Here is a 16451-nt window from a genome sequence, read left to right as displayed (position 1 = left end):
AGCCAGCAGGGGCTCCTGTATGGTCTCCCCTACGATCTGAGGATTGCTGGCCCCAGGACTGTATAGCCACGTGATCTATTCAAGTGTTTTTTTTATTACTGCATGCTTGTGAGTAGTTTTTTATCTTTTTACATAATTAATATACTTGGGATAATGCACAAGGCTGCTTCACCCTCTCTTCTTTTTTTTATCTTTCTAATGCAATAAGGACATTCCCAGTCCTAGAGGGCAGCATAGCCAGAAACATCATCCATTAAGGAGTGGATCATACCGCATAAATAGGCTGGTCATTATACTTATGTGTAAGGCCGCGTACACACGGGCGGATTGTCTGCCCAACTTAGTCCGCCGAAACACATTTGAGCGGACAGTCCGCTCGTGTGTGGGCTTCAGCGGACTTTTTCAGCGGACAGTCTGACGAACAAAGTCTTACGGAATTTCCGTAAGATTGTCCGTCCAAACTTGGTTTGAGCGGACAGTCCGACCGTGTGTGTGCCAGTCCGCTGTACTTTTGAAATGAGCGGACTTTTCCCGCCCGGAGAAAAGTCTGCTCATTTCGAGCGGGTATCCAGGTAGGCGGAGCACGCCTGGTATGGACTTAAAGGGGAACCCAACGCCGAAAATATCGGCGTGGGGGTGCCCCCCAAGTCCACAACAGACCCTTGTCCGAGCACGCTACCCGGCCGGCCAGGAAAGGGGGGCGAGCGAGCGCCCCCCCCCCTCCTGAGCAGTACCAGGCCGCGTACCCTCAACATGGGGGGTGCCTTGGGGAAGGGGGGGCCGCGCGGCCCCCCCACCCCAAAGCACCTTGTCCCCATGTTGATGAGGACAAGGGCCTCTTCCCGACAACCCTGGCCGTTGGTTGTCGGGGTCTGCGGGCGGGGGGCTTATCGGAATCCGGGAGCCCCCTTTAATAAGGGGGCCCCCGGATACCGGCCCCCCACCCTATGTGAATGAGTATGGGGTACAATGTACCCCTACCCATTTACCTGTAAAATAAAAGTACCAAAAAAAAACACAACACACGAGATAAAATATTTTATTGCACAGCTCCGGGGGTCTTCCGTCTTCGGGGGTCTTCTCGCCGGACTCCTCCGCTATCTTCTTGTAGCTCTTTTGCTAGCGGAGGAGTCCGGCTTTCTTCCTCCCTGCCACCGGCCTCTTCTCCCGACTTCGGGGGTCTTGTCCCCCTCTTCGGTTCTTCTGCCGGGCCACCGCGCCTTCTTATAGCTCTTTTACAGGCGGTGGCCCGGTCTTCTGTCGCCGCTGTCGCCGCCGCCTTCCGTTCTTCTTCTTCTTCTTCTTCTTCTTCTTCTTCTCCAGGAGATGTTGCCTCGACGATCTCTCCGGCCGGAATACCAGAGCCGCGCTGCGCGGCCACTTATATAGTGACAATGGGGCGGTGTCACATGGTATATGTCACATGGGTTGGTGTCACATGGTGACCCCGCCCCCTTACGATGTCATAGTCCCCATGTGACATCAACCCATGTGACCAACCCACGTGACATATACCATGTGACTCCGCCCCATTGTCACTATATAAGTGGCCGCGCAGCGCGGCCCTGGCATTCCTGCCGGAGAGATCGTCGAGGCAACATCTCCTGGAGGAGAAGAAGAAGAAGAAGAAGAAGAAGAACGGAAGGCGGCGGCGACAGCGGCGACAGAAGACCGGGCCACCGCCTGTAAAAGAGCTATAAGAAGGCGCGGTGGCCCGGCAGAAGAACCGAAGAGGGGGACAAGACCCCCGAAGTCGGGAGAAGAGGCCGGCGGCGGGGAGGAAGAAAGCCGGACTCCTCCGCTAGCAAAAGAGCTACAAGAAGATAGCGGAGGAGTCCGGCGAGAAGATCCCCGAAGACGGAAGACCCCCGGAGCTGTGCAATAAAATATTTTATCGTGTGTGTTGTGTTTTTTTTTGGTACTTTTATTTTACAGGTGAATGGGTAGGGGTACATTGTACCCCATACTCATTCACATAGGGTGGGGGGCCGGTATTCGGGGGCCCCCTTATTAAAGGGGGCTCCCGGATTCCGATAAGCCCCCCGCCCGCAGACCCCGACAACCAACGGCCAGGGTTGTCGGGAAGAGGCCCTTGTCCTCATCAACATGGGGACAAGGTGCTTTGGGGTGGGGGGGCCGCGCGCCCCCCCCCTTCCCCAAGGCACCCCCCATGTTGAGGGCACGCGGCCTGGTACAGCTCAGGAGGGGGGGGGGCGCTCGCTCGCCCCCCTTTCCTGGCCGGCCGGGTAGCGTGCTCGGACAAGGGTCTGTTGTGGACTTGGGGGGCACCCCCACGCCGATTTTTTCCGGCGTTGGGGTTCCCCTTTAAGTCCATTCCAGGCGGCGGGGCCAGCGACGTCTCCTTCGCGGGCCCCGCCTACCTGGAGACGCGCTTGAAATGAGCAGACTTTTCTCCGCGTGTGTGGGCGAGTCCGTTCATTTCAAAAGTAGAACGGATTGTATGGCGGACTTAGTCCGCCGTAAAAGTGCCGTGTGTGGGCAAGTCCGTTCATTCAAGTTTGGACGGACTGTCTGTCGGATTGTCTGACGAACTTAGTTGGCCAGACAATCCGCCCGTGTGCACGCGGCCTAAGAGTGTTTGTCTCTTTGCTGTTTAAAATTGCGTGCGCCCGTGAAACATTTTATCAGCGCAACCATTTAGAAAACGCCAAAGTTCTGTATAAGATACACCAAAGTTTTAAGGTACACAAAAGAAATGTTTTACCAATTTATTGGTAAAATATAAAAGATGAGGTTGCACCAAGTAAATAGACACCCAACAAGTCAAGCCTTAAAATGACTTGTGCTAATATGTTTCACGGACGCAACAGTTTATGAAACGCAAAATTTCAGTAAAAATACACTAGTTAAGTTAAATTTATGGTAGACAAATGCAATAATTTATTCACCATTTGGTAAAATATAAAAGATGAGGTTGCACTGAGTAAATAGATACCCAACATGTCAAGCCTTAAAAGTGCGTGCCCCCTGTGAAACATTATACTAGCTCAATGGTTTATGAAACAAAACATTTAAGTGAAAAATATATTACAGTTTTCATTTTAGGATACACAAATGCAACATTTTACTTTTTGGTAAAATATAAAAGATGAGGCTGCACCGAGTAAATAAATACCAAAAATGTCAAGCTTTATAATTGCGAAATATTATGTTAGCACGATGGTTTATGAAACGCAACATTTCTGTAAGAAACATATTAAAGTTAATTTTGGGGTATATAAACACAACATTTTACCTATTTTACTTTGTAAAATATGAAAGATGAGGCTGCACCGAGTAAATAAATACCAAACATGTCAGGCCTTATAATTGCGAATTGCGATCCGCCTCCGCACGGCGGTTTATGAAACGTAAAATTTCAGTAGGATAAACCCTAAAGTTAATTTTGGGGTAAACGAGCACAATATTTTAATCCACTTTTTGGTAATCTACATAAGATGAGGTTGCATCGAGTGAATAGATACCCAATACGCCAAGTCTTAAAATTGCATGTGCCCATGAAACATTATATTAGCGCAACGGTTTATAAAACGCTAAATTCTAGTACGAATACACTAAAGGTAATTTTAAGGTAACACAATATTTTACCACTTTTATGGTAAAATATAAAAGATGAGGTTGCACCGAGTAAACAGATACCCAACGTGTCAAGCCCTAAAATTGCATGCGCCTAGCAAACGTTAAACTTCAGTGCCCTATATTTTCCATAGGCAGCATTTCAAATGCCCCTACAGCTCATCAATTTAGAGTTAACCATGAATAATGGGCTTGGAATGATTGACATCACTCTGGCATGGTGATGTGCAGCGCAATCAACATTTTTGTGTGTGCATGTATGTCGTGTGGGGGGGGGGGGGGGGGGGGGCTCAAACATTTTATTTTGGGGGGGGATATTAAGTGCTTGGATGTAGCTTTCAATTTTTACATTTAAAATTTTATTTTTCATCACATAAGGGACAAAAAGTTTCCTATGTGATGCATTTTTTCTCTTTAAGGTGACCTCAGGAGTCAGTGGTTAAAGCTGAACTCCAGATATAAAAGACAAAATATAATTATTTTTTATGTGACTCTGTGAAGAAGAAGCAGTTCAAGGTTTCTATTAGTTGTGCTGCAGTGCTAACATAGAGCACGCTGATAGTAGTATATAGCAGAGGGATGAGCTTATCCATCTGCTGCTTTTCCTTTTTAATTATCCAATCAAAGGTTGGGGAAGAGACAAGACCTTAAAGTGTTACTGACCTGCAGAAGAAAAAACTCAGGTCTTCTATCGTGCCAGATGGGGTAGAGCTGTGTAAATCTCAGGACTCTGTGGATAGAAATAATAATCTTTTGGCAGGCAAGACAACTTCCATATATGTATTTGAGCAGATATATTGGTATTTGTCCATCCTGTCCCAGGACTGCACAGCCAGGAGAATGACACCACTTACAGTTAGGGCCCCACCTCCACCCTCCAGCCTTTAACTCGACAGCGAAAGAGCAGCAGCAGACCATCCCATGTTCAATCTGATCTCTCCTCCCATCACACCTGATGGTTCTCATTGTCTCCCCCTGCCTCTCACATTCTGCTGTACAGGTGACTTCAAGCTGCTGATACCAAGTCAGGTACTTATATTAGAAAAAAAAAAAAAATTAATAATTTATTATTAGAGGCGCATGGATTTGCCTCTTTTTATATTTGGTCAGCTGTAACTGACAAGGCACAGGTAGCATAGAAGATAGAGCAAATAAATCTGAAGAATGCGACTTGGAAAATACAGTTAGATAAATATAGAATGTAGACAGAATATAACTATAGAATATGAATATGTCGCCCTTCATGAGATTCTGTATGTCATTCCTCATTCTAGGTCAGCCGTTCAAACTGGATCCTAAATTTGCTCACAAGAAGCTAAAGATATCGAATGACGGAATGCAGATGGAAAAAGAAGAGAGCTCCCTGAAGAAGAGCCACACACCTGAGCGGTTCAGCGGGACGGGCTGCTACGGGGCAACAGGGAATGTCTTCATTGACAGCGGGTGTCATTACTGGGAAGTAGCTGTTGGAAATTCTACCTGGTAAGTTGATTGAGCAGTACCATGGGACCTTGAAGTATTCTTATATATACAGCTGTCATGATCAGAGAGGCACACCAGTGTGACATGGACATATGCAACCTGATGGCTGCATAGGACTTCTTCCATAAGAAGTATTTAATGCAACATTTCTCAACTGGTTTACTGTGGAGGAACCCTTAACAGGGTTTTCAGGTCTCAGAGAACCCTCAATAAAATGATTAGGTCTGCAACTCAAAGCGTGATCAGTAAGATTGTAAAGAGTTAAAGAATTTACATAACCCCTCCGCCACTTACACAGTTGGTCAGTTGAAAAGCACCTCCTTACACAGAAGGTCAATAGAGAAGTAACCCTTAACTCTGGTGGTCAGCAGAGAAAAGTGTCCCCTTTAAGGACCAGTAGTGAAAAACCCCTTACATTGGTGACTAGCAGAGAAAAGCTCCCTTGCATTGGAGGTTAGTAGAGAAGTGACTCCTTATGCTGGTGGTCATTGGAGAGATGCTCCCTTACACTGGTAAAGAACCCCCTTACATTGGTGGTCAGCAGAGAAGTGCCCCCTTATATTGGTGACCAGTAGATATGAGCTCCCTTACACTCTCCTTTTACACTGAAGGTCAATGGAGAAGTGTCCTCTTACATTGATTGTTAACATGGAAGAGTCCTCTTACATTGGTGGTAAGTGGAGAATGGCCCCATATATTAGTAGTCGTTGAATAAGGACTTCTTACCATTATGGTTAGTGAGAGAAATGTCCCATTACATTGGGGTTTAGTGGAGATGGGCCCCCTTACATTGGTGACCAGTGAAGAAGAGCTCCCTTACATTGATGGTCAGTTGAGAAGTGTCCCCTTACACTGGTGTCCCCTTTGGTGACCAGTGGAAAAAAGCCTCCTTACATCGGTGACTAGTGTAGAAGAGCAACCTTGCATTGGTGGTCAACAGAGAATTGTCCCCTTATGTTGGTGGTCATTGAAGAAGTGCTCCTTTACAATGGTAAAGAGCCCCCTTATATTGGTGACCAGTAGAGAAGAGCTCCCTTACATTGGAGAAGTTCCTCTTACACTAAAGGACAATGGAGAAGTGTCCTCCTTCATTAATGGTAAACGGAGAAGGGTCCTCTTTTATTGGTGGTAAGTGGAGATCGGCCCCATATATTAGTATGTTACAGTTATTAGTTACAATGATGGTTAGTGAGAGAAATGTCCCATTACACTGGGTTTAGTGGAGATGGGCTCCCTTACATTGGTGGCCAGTGGAGAAATATTCTCTACCAATGTAAGGGTGTCTTTATCCAATGATCAGCCATGTAAGAGGATCTTTCTCCAATTATGACCAATGTAAGGAGCCACTTCAGCACTGGCTACCAGTGTAAGAGTGTCCTTTTCCTCTGATCACCTATGTACAGTAAGTCAAGTAAGTGGTTTCTTACATTGGTGACCAGTAAAAAAGAATCACCTTACATTGATGGTCAATGAAGAAGGACCTTCTTAATTGGTGGACAGTGGAGAAGCTCCCCTTACACTGAAAGTCAGTGGTGTAGTGTCCTCTTAGATTGATGTTCAATGGAGAAGGGTCCTCTTACATTGGTGGTAAGTGTAAAAGGGACCCATATATTAGTAGTCTGTGTATAAGTGCTCCCTACAATGATGGTTAGTAAGAGAAATTTCCCATTACATTGGAATTTAGTGGAGATGGGCCCCCTTACAATGGTGACCAAGTGAGATGGGCCCCCTTATGCTGGTGGCCAGTGGAGAAAGGTGCTCTACTCAATGTCTTTCTCCAATGATCACCCATATAAGAGGACCTTTTTCTACTGATGACTAATGTAAGGGGGACCATATCCATTGGTCACCATTTTAAGGGGGCCCATCTCCACTAAACCCCAATGTAATGGGAAAATTTCTCTCAACATCATTGTAAGGAGTACTTCTTCACTGACTACTAATATATGGGCCCTTCTCCACTTACCACCAAGGTAAGAGGACTCTTCTCCATTGAACATCAATCTAAGAGGCCACTTCTGCACTGACTGCCAGTGTAAGGGTGTCCTTTTCTACTGATCACCCATATAAGCCATTGAAGAAATGGCTTCTAACATTGGTGGTCAGTGGAGAAGGGACCCCTTGCACTGATGGACAATGAAGAAGGGCCAACTTACATTGGTTGTCAGTGCAGATGGGTCCCCTTACATTGGTGATCAGTGGAGCAAGGCCAGCTTACATTGGTAGGCAACCTCTGGAGGCACTCTAGGGGAGGAACCAGGGAATGTCAAATATAAGGGGATTAAACTTCAGATTTAAATATTATGTCTGATTACAAGATAATGGGAGAGATTTGGCTGTTTATCAGAATGCAGATTCTCACTATAAAATTAATTGTATTATGAAAAATGTACTGTATGTTTCACATAAACAGGGCAAGGGGATATTCCAGGGCAATACATTTTCTGGTCGAGCTGTCTTTTTTTTAAACATGAAACATAAGCATTACCATACCGAGTGGGTGCAGATCTCGGCTATTTTTAGTTTCAGCGATGAGCATATGTTTGAGAAAATATGACTGTACTGACAGATGTTGCAGTTTCTTTTCTTTTTTTTTAATATGGAGAATCCCAATCTGTGCATGAGAAATAAAATTAGAAAAATATGACAGTTTAAAGTAAGTTTAAACCCTAAATGGTGTTTATTTTGTCATGTGCACTGTGTATCGTAAACAGTTGCCGCTTGGTTTTAATGCAATATTCATTTTCACCTTTTGTCCTTGTTTGTCGCATATTGGTGCCAATCTCCTGCAGGCATTTTGCAACCACTCTGTCTACATGCACTGCAGAGGACCCACATCTCCCCCTTCAGGGCCTCACTCCCCCCACGTGTATTTCCATTTAGTTTTTTTTTTATATATATATTTACCTTTTCCAGATGCCTTACATTTGTAGTCGGTGGAGAAGTGGGCAGTAGAGCTGTAGCCTCTTACGTGGGTGGTCAGCGAATAAGTGTCCCTTTACATTGGTGGTGAATCTAGAAGGGTCCCCTTACATTTTTGATCAGTAGTGAAGGGCCCCTTTATATTGATGATCAATGTAGAAGTGTCCCCATACATTGATGAGAGTGAAAGTATTCTCGCGCCTATCAATGTGTCCTAAAACTAGTGAGGTTGCAGCAAAACACCGGCAGGGGTGTAAACCCTCCCCAGATTAAGTGATAGTAATTAAGAAATGGTGTTGCGCTCCGACTAAATAAATCGAATTAAACTAACATATACTCAAGTAACTACCAAGACAGAAATAGAATAAACTGTGAAACTGTATGTTTAAATAAGCTCAGACAATGTGCATAAATACTAAAGTGCAATACACCAGGTCAAATTTTGCACTTGACCAAGAAAGCTTGATATGAGAAATCTTCTATAAATAACAGTGAAATAATATTAAGTATACCCAAATGTATAAATGATATGGCACAAAAAAAAAAAAAAAAAAAACTGAGTGTCGTTATAAAAGTGCAATACAAATCAAAAAATGCACAAAATGCTAATAGCCCATGTGTAGTGTGTCACGTGTATGAACAAAAATGCTAATAGTCCATAAACAGTGAGATATGTGTATGAGCAAAAATTCCAAAAACGAAAATGAGGTGAACTATAGTTATATAGAAAGTATGTCCATTTAGTGGAAAAATGCGTCCATTTGGTGATCAATAAAGCAGTATCCTGCGTGCTCCAAAAACAGGGGGTGGATTCCACCAGTGCTCCTATGCGTATAATATCCTCACACTAGGTGCAGTAATTACCTTACCTTACTGCTGTAAGGTAAACAGCATTTCCAAAGTAACGCTTGTTGTCCAATAATGTAGGTTCAGTAGGTGATGTGATCCTGGACTCTCATTCACCATGGGCACGTTGTAACATGCAGAGAAAGCAAGGGGAACACTCCAATAGTGAAGTACGTATTCACAATTTATTGGATATAAAACGAAGGTAAAGGTACTCACATTTAAAACAATAATTAAAAGCACAACTAAACGAACGCGTGTCACGTTCGCGCTTCCGGACGTCACTTCCGGTGTCCTTACTGGCCAATTGTGTTCCTACGCGTATCGTCAAATGACTTCATCAGGGAATAACAACTGGGAGAAGGCACACAACACCCACTAACTCCTGCAGATGCCTGGGTGGTCATTAGGGGTTCCCGGAGTTATCTGAGGATGTAGAAAAGAGGAGAGCGCCACACCATCCGTGTTTATTGGTTGGTCATCAACCTACCCCTCCTCACAGAGACATGCATACACAGATCAGGGGCGTCTCCTACATACATATCACTGACATCGCTAATGGCACTGTGTGTTCACGTCATCGCGCACGGTTTCAGCAAACTGTTCGTCCGTCGTGTGTGGCCATGTCCGTCCATGCTAAGTTTGAGCGGACTGTTTGCCGAAACTGTTGGACGGACAAAGTTGGGCGAACAGTCCGCGCGTGTGTACGCGGCCTTACTGTATTTTCAGAGTTGATCAGTCTCTGTCCCTCCTGTGGTGATTCCTCCTCAGTGGCCTCTTGGTCGGCTGTTCCTCCGGTTCGCAACCCGAGAGCCTCACGTTGAGCTGCCAAGCTGTTTTGGATCCCAGACAAATCTCTGGCCGAGTTATCTGCACCTGGTCTAATTCAAGTGTCCATGCATGCATGTTTAGAAGGAGTACGCTGACACACACTGTTCAGTGAAAAAACTTCCTTTATTGTTCTGGGCATATAGCCCCCTTTATAGTAGAAGATGACTCATTGTTTGCAAAGCATCATCTTAGGTGTATTCTGTGCTGTCAAGCAGAGATTGGAGGACCCTTATCTAAGGGGTCCTGGCCAGTTTCATCCAGGTTTTCTGCTGATGGCTTGTGGACTCCTGGACTCTCTCCGATGGGAGGGGGGGGTCTCTAGGTGAGGCATTTTGAGTAAGGAGATTCAGCATATATCTTGACATAATAGAAAATAGTCATTTAATCAAAGTATTAAACAATCCATAACAAGACATTGCCCCGATGAGCGGCTGCAGAGATCGGGCGATGTCTCATTGCCTGTAATTAGCGCAATGCTGCACCGATTTCCTGGCGGGCTCTGTACATGTTCCATGCGAACACGCCTGAGCTCATCCTTAGTGACCAGCGTGGAAGCAACCCCTTACATTGATGACCAGAGTAGAAGCGCCCCACCTCACATTGGTGACCAGCGTAGAAGCGCCCCACCTCACATTGGTGACCAGCGTAGAAGCGCCCCACCTCACATTGGTGACCAGCGTAGAAGCGCCCCACCTCACATTGGTGACCAGCGTAGAAGCGCCCGCTTACATTGGTGACCAGCGTAGAAGTGCCCCCCCTTACATTGGTAACCAGCATAGAAGCGCCCCCTTACATCACTGACCAGCGTAGAAGCGCCCCCTTACATTGGTGACCAGCGTAGAAGCGCCCCCTTACATTAGTGACCAGCGTAGAAGCGCCCCCTTACATTGGTGACCAGCGTAGAAGCGGCCCCTTACATCTGTGACCAGCATAGAAGCGCCCCCTTACATATGTGACCAGCGTAGAAGCGCCCCCTTACATCTGTGACCAGCGTAGAAGCGCCCCCTTACATTGGTGACCAGCGTAGAAGCGCCCCCTTACATCTGTGACCAGCGTAGAAGCTCACCCTTACATCGGTGACCAGCGTAGAAGCGCCTCCTTACATTGCTGGTTAGTGGAGAATAAATAAATAATAATCAATAAAATGATTAGGTCTACAACATGATCAGTAGGGTTGTAAAGAATTAGAGTGAATATGAGGTGTACATAACCCCCACCCCTTACATTGCTGGTCAGTGGAAAAGTGCCCCTTTGCACTGGTGGCCAGTGGAGAAGTGTATCCCCTCACATTGGTGATCAGTGGAGAAGCACCCCACTATACTGGTGGCCAGTGGAGATAGGTCCCCTTATATTGATGGTCAGTGAAGGTGTGGCCCCTTGATAATCGGTGGAGACCATTCCCCTTGCATTGGTAAAAAAAGTAAAAGTGTCCTCTTATATTGGTGAACAGTGCACTCGTATATTGGTGATCAGTGGAGAAGTACCCTTACATTGATAATCAGTGGAGATAGGCCTCCTTATATTGGAGGTCAGTAAAGAATTGACCTGTTACATTGGTGGTAAGTGGAAATGGATCCTCTTACATTAGTCATCAGTGGAGACAGGCCGCTTTTATAGATTGGTGGTGAGTGGAAAAATAGCCCCTCACATTGGTTGTCAGTGGAGAAGGGACCCCTTACATTAATGATCAATATAGGCAGGAGATCAATTGACCACTGTTCTCACCTAAATGAACCCTTTCCGAGCGTGCTTTAGAAGCTTTGATTTACATAGCAGCAGCTGTTGCAATTCATAACAATTCCCAGCTGGAATTCACTGGGAATAGCAGCAGAGAAAAGAACAAAAGGGCATAGGGAGTATGCCCTATGTCCTGAGGAAAATTTTAGGGCATAAACTGTACATCTGTCCTCAACTGGTCAAACTAGGTGTAAACCTGATTACTAAAATCTTCTATAGGCTTTAATATATTCAAGGTTTTTTCGTGAAGTGGAACTTCACAGCTCCCAGGGGTTTATTTGGATCATAAATCGCTTTTAACTTGTTAGCTGGTATATTCTGCATTTTAATACCCACCGCCCTGCAAATCCAGAGCTGTCGCATTGTGATCTGCTGTGCAACTGCCGCACAAAGGATCTTGTGCCGCCATCTTGCTTCTGAGGTCATTGGGAGCCAGGCTCTCTCGTCTAGTTTCGGATGCTGTCTTCCCTCCTCCATTCAGAGTGTGAGCCAGTGCCACCTTGGATGGTGTGAATGGAGGGAGGGGGTGGGATGGACTAAGACTATAGAAAAAAAGGTTTAAAAAAATAATTCACTGTTTGTAAGATAAGGTGGGTGGAGGATTTCTATAATGCAATGAAATATTTTGGGGTTAAGGTCATGTGATTGACAGGGTCCATTGTCCTCCTAGGAGCTACTGCTAGCAATGGGAATCCTCGGTGATGTAGAGAGAGGCATGGGCATGGTGACTTGCATGAAGAGAATACACGAAATGCAAGGTGTTGTGGTCATGCGCTTACACTATGTCCTCAGTTTTCTGAGTTGGTGGACTTTGGATGTTATTAAATCAGAAAGAACTGAAAAGAGGTAATGCAAGGGACAACACCATAGAGCAGGCGCTTTGGTGATGGACCTACAGTATGAATACAATGCAAGGTGCTATAGCCATGCACTTACAGTATGTCCTCAGTCTTCTGTGTTGAATGACACCTCTTATGGCAAAAGATAGGTACTGCAAGGGACAACGCCATAGAGCAGGTGCTGTGGTGATTAATTTACGGTATGAATACAATACAAGGAATGCAAAGTGCCATGGTCATGCACTTACAGTATGTCCTCAGTCTTCTGGGTTGATGACTTTGGATGTCATTAAATTTGGAAAACTGAAGAACTCTTGTGGCAAAAGAGAGGTACTGCAGGGGACAACACAATAGAGCAGGTGCTGCGGTTATGCACTTACACTATGAATACAATACAAAGAACGTAAGGTGCCGTGGTCATGCACTTACAGTCAGTGGTGCTGATAGGGGAGGGACAACCAGCCCTCTTGTAGGGGGTCCCACACAGGGAGGGGGATTAGTGATGGACGGCAATTGCAGAACTCTTTCTCTCCCTGCTGCCAGCTTTTATCTGCTGAGAAAGACAGTTGTCCCTCACCCATCCCCCCTCCCTGTAAGGGGCCCCCCTTCCCAGCCTGGCTCTAGTATCCTGAGTTTATCTCTGTAAGGGCTCATGTACACAGAGCAGTTGAAAAGCTTTTTCATTGGAAACTTGACAGCTGGAATTGAAATTTCTGTGAAAAACATCCGTTTTACATACTGAGTTTATGCGAGTTTAGCAACAGTTATGAGCGTTTGAGGTTAGAAGCGTTTTTTTTAACCACTTGCCGACCGATGCACGCCGACATACGTCGGTACAATGGCAGCGTACCTGTACGTCTCCTTTAATTGGTGGGGCTAGCAGGCGCACGCCGTGTACAGCGTGACCGTGTCCACGGGACCAGCGGACTTGATGCCCGCCGGTCTCCCGGTCATGGAGCAGCAGAACAGGGAAGTGTCAATGTAAAGAAGGCATTTCCCCGTTCTGCCTTGTGTTGTGACATGACAGAGATCACTGCATTCTGTTATCGGGAGCAATGATCGCTGTCATGTGAGTTGAAGCCCATCACTTCCTAGGATGCACTTAACCCCTTGATTGCCCCCTAGAGTTTAACCCCTTCCCTGCCAGTGACATTTACACAGTAATCAGTACATTTTTAAAGCACTGATCGCTGTATAAATGACAATGGTCCCAAAATTGTGTCAAAAGTGTCCGATGTGTCCGCCATAATGTCTCAATTACGACAAAAAAAATCGCAGATCGCCACCATTACTAATACATTTACATTTTTATGTTTAAAAATTATCAGATTTTTTTTTTTCCTTTAAAGACGCGTATAAAACACAAATGTGCATAAATGTTTTCCACAGTTGCACACGTTTGGGGATTGAACAGCCAGTAAACTACAGTCCTTAACACGATTTTTCTGGTTTCAAAAAGATGCCAGTAACATCAACTGCCTCTAACCTTCTATAAACAAATGTCCATGTGTACATAAGATAACATAGAGGCACGTTCAGGGGCTGCGGAAAAAAATGCATAACTGCTCCTAAACATCCGTTTAGCAGCTGCAGTGTACATGAGGCCTTACTTTGTTTCTCTCCCTGATCCTGCAGCCCAGCCTGTATGTTTTTTTTTCATCTTATCTTAATTTTTATTTATTAACTCAGTTTTACCTTTTAGATTTATCAGGACTTCTGTGAGTTATGTTGTATTTTATTGTATTTTTAGCGAAATTCCGCTTCAATATTTTCTTGGGGGGGGGGGCGCGCTTGTCAGGTTGTCTGTACTGGCCCCCGCGATTTCTATCAGCAGCCCTGCTTACAATATGTACTCTGTTCTGGGTTGAATGACTTTGGGCATCATTAAATCTGGAAGACTGAGGACCTCTTGTGGCAAGGGAGAGATACTGCAAGGTAACAACGCTATAGAGCAAGCGCTGCAGTGATGCACTTGCAGTATAAATACAATGCAAGGTAGCGTGGTCATGCACTTACAGTATGACCTCAGTCTTCTGGGTTGAATGATGTTGGGTGTCATTCAATTTGGAAGACTGGCAGAAGAGAGTTAATGCAAGGGACAATGCCATGGAGCAGGTGCTGTGGTGATGCACTCACAGTATAAATACAATGCAAGGTGGCATGGTCATGCACTTACAGTATGTCCTCAGTCTTCTGGGTTGAATGATGTTGGGTGTCATTCAATTTGGAAGACTGAGGACCTCTTGTGGCAAAAGAGAGGTACCGCAGGGTACAACGCCATAGAGCAGGATGTGCATCGGTGGTGGACTTACAGTATGAATACAATACCAGGAATGCAAGGTGCCATGGTCATGCACTTACAGTATGTCATCACTCTTCTGGGTGTCATTTAATTTGGAAGACTGTGGCAGAAGAGATTTAATGCAAGAGACAACACCATAGAGCAGGTGCTGTGGTGATGAGCTTACAGTAAAAATACAATGCAAGGTGGTGTTGGTCATGCACTTACAGTATGTCCTCAGTCTTCTGGGTTGGTGGATGTTGAAGGGAATGTAGATTGTCTACAGGTGATTTTTAACCCCTTCATCTGTTAAAGTGTGATGTCCAATCACCCACATAGGCCTGGGAAATTAGCCCATTGAGACAATGACACAAAACAAAGTCTCTCCGAGCAAATCTAATCTTTATTCTTTGGTGTGAATATTGAAAGGGGGCTTTCAGAATGTACCTCCCTTTGAACGTGTCATACAAATTATCCAATCATATACAAGTACAGCCTACAATAAAAGTGAAACTAGTGATTCCTCAAAATCATGTGCTTTCCAAGAAACGAAACAACTGAAAGAAGATAACAGTAACATGAGAAACAAAACTAGATTAGCAAAACATGAGCATGTCTATTTGTGAAGTGGATGTTCGAGAGACACAAAATGGAAAGCGATTTTCTTAACCACTACAATACAGGGCACTTTCACCCCCTTCCTTCCCAGCCCAATTTTCAGCTTTCATCGCTCTCGCGCTTTCAGTGACAATTGCGCGGTCATGCTACACTGTACCCAAATGAAATTGTTATCATTTTGTTCGCACAAATAGAGCTTTATTTTGGTGTTATTTATTCACGACTCCGTTTTTTATTTTTTGCGATATAAGCGCAAAAAAAGCGGAAATTTGGAAAAAAAACAATATTTTCTTTTTTCTATTTGAAAAGAAATCCAATAAAATCAAATTTTGTCATAAATTTAAGCCAAAATGTATTCTGCTACATGTTTTTGGTAAAAAAAAAACGGTTAACTGTATAATAATTGGTTTGTGTGATCACGGACATATGTATGCAAATGATCATGTACATATGTGTGCAGGTGATCACGTACATATGTGTGCAGATAATCATTGGGACATGTGATTTTAGTGGGACATATGTGGGGGACATGTTTTTATTATTAGGGACATGTGTTTTTATTATTTGGGGACATGTATGTTTTGGGGACATGTGTGGTTTGGGGACATATGTGGGGACTGTGTTTGTACTGTGTGGTGTGTTGTGTGTTGACACTAGACTGATGATCAGTGAGTAAAAAGCTGTAAAAAGCAGCCCATACTCACTGATCATCAGCCGGCTGCAGCGTTCTGCTCTCCTCTCCTCAGCGATGACTTCCGTGTGAGGAGAGGAGAGCCGATTGCCTAGCAACCGGCTGTTTGTTTACATCACATGACGGCCGTGATTGGACACGGCCGTCATGTGATCAGGAGGGCCAATCACAGAGCCCTCCTGCCGATCTCAGATGTGCCGTGTCCGGGTGACACGAGCACATCGGGATCGCGCCGCTGCGCGGGCACGCGCGCGCGCGATCCCGCTACTTCTGAATGACGTTCAGGAACGTCCTATCAGGAGTAGACGGCTCCCACCCAGCCGTATATATGCATTGGCCGGGTGGGAAGAGCTTAAAGAATGAAAGCTGTTAAGCTAAATATCCCTTCAATCCCCTCGTAGATCATATAAGATGATCTCTACATTCTGTGTTGTGTTTTAATACTTCTTTGGGGTTTTGGCATTGATTGCCTGATGAATCTTCATGTATGTCATGTAGGATAGAACCTTATCAGGAGATTGAAGGCGTGCAACTATGCAAGCATAGGTAAAGAGTCAGAGCACGGATAAATATCATAATAACAAGGACAATGTCTTTTAACCATTAC

General features: G+C 45.0%; 1 protein-coding gene across 2 annotated transcripts in view; it reads left to right on the top strand.

Moving 5' to 3' along the window:
* Window positions 1-16451, top strand: part of LOC143958277 (putative E3 ubiquitin-protein ligase MID2) — a 557933-nt gene that overhangs the window by 484557 nt on the left and 56925 nt on the right. For both annotated transcript variants that reach the window (XM_077467793.1, XM_077467794.1), the window contains one exon: window positions 4872-5079. In XM_077467793.1, coding sequence (XP_077323919.1) covers window positions 4872-5079 — 208 coding nt within the window. The remainder of the gene's footprint in view (window positions 1-4871; window positions 5080-16451) is intronic.

Source organism: Lithobates pipiens, unplaced genomic scaffold (genome assembly GCF_037356315.1).
Source record: "Lithobates pipiens isolate NorthernLeopardFrog02 unplaced genomic scaffold, aLitPip1_a1.2 Scaffold_60, whole genome shotgun sequence".
NCBI classification, from domain to species: Eukaryota; Metazoa; Chordata; class Amphibia; order Anura; family Ranidae; genus Lithobates; species Lithobates pipiens.
This window is presented reverse-complemented; position numbering and strand designations above follow the sequence as displayed.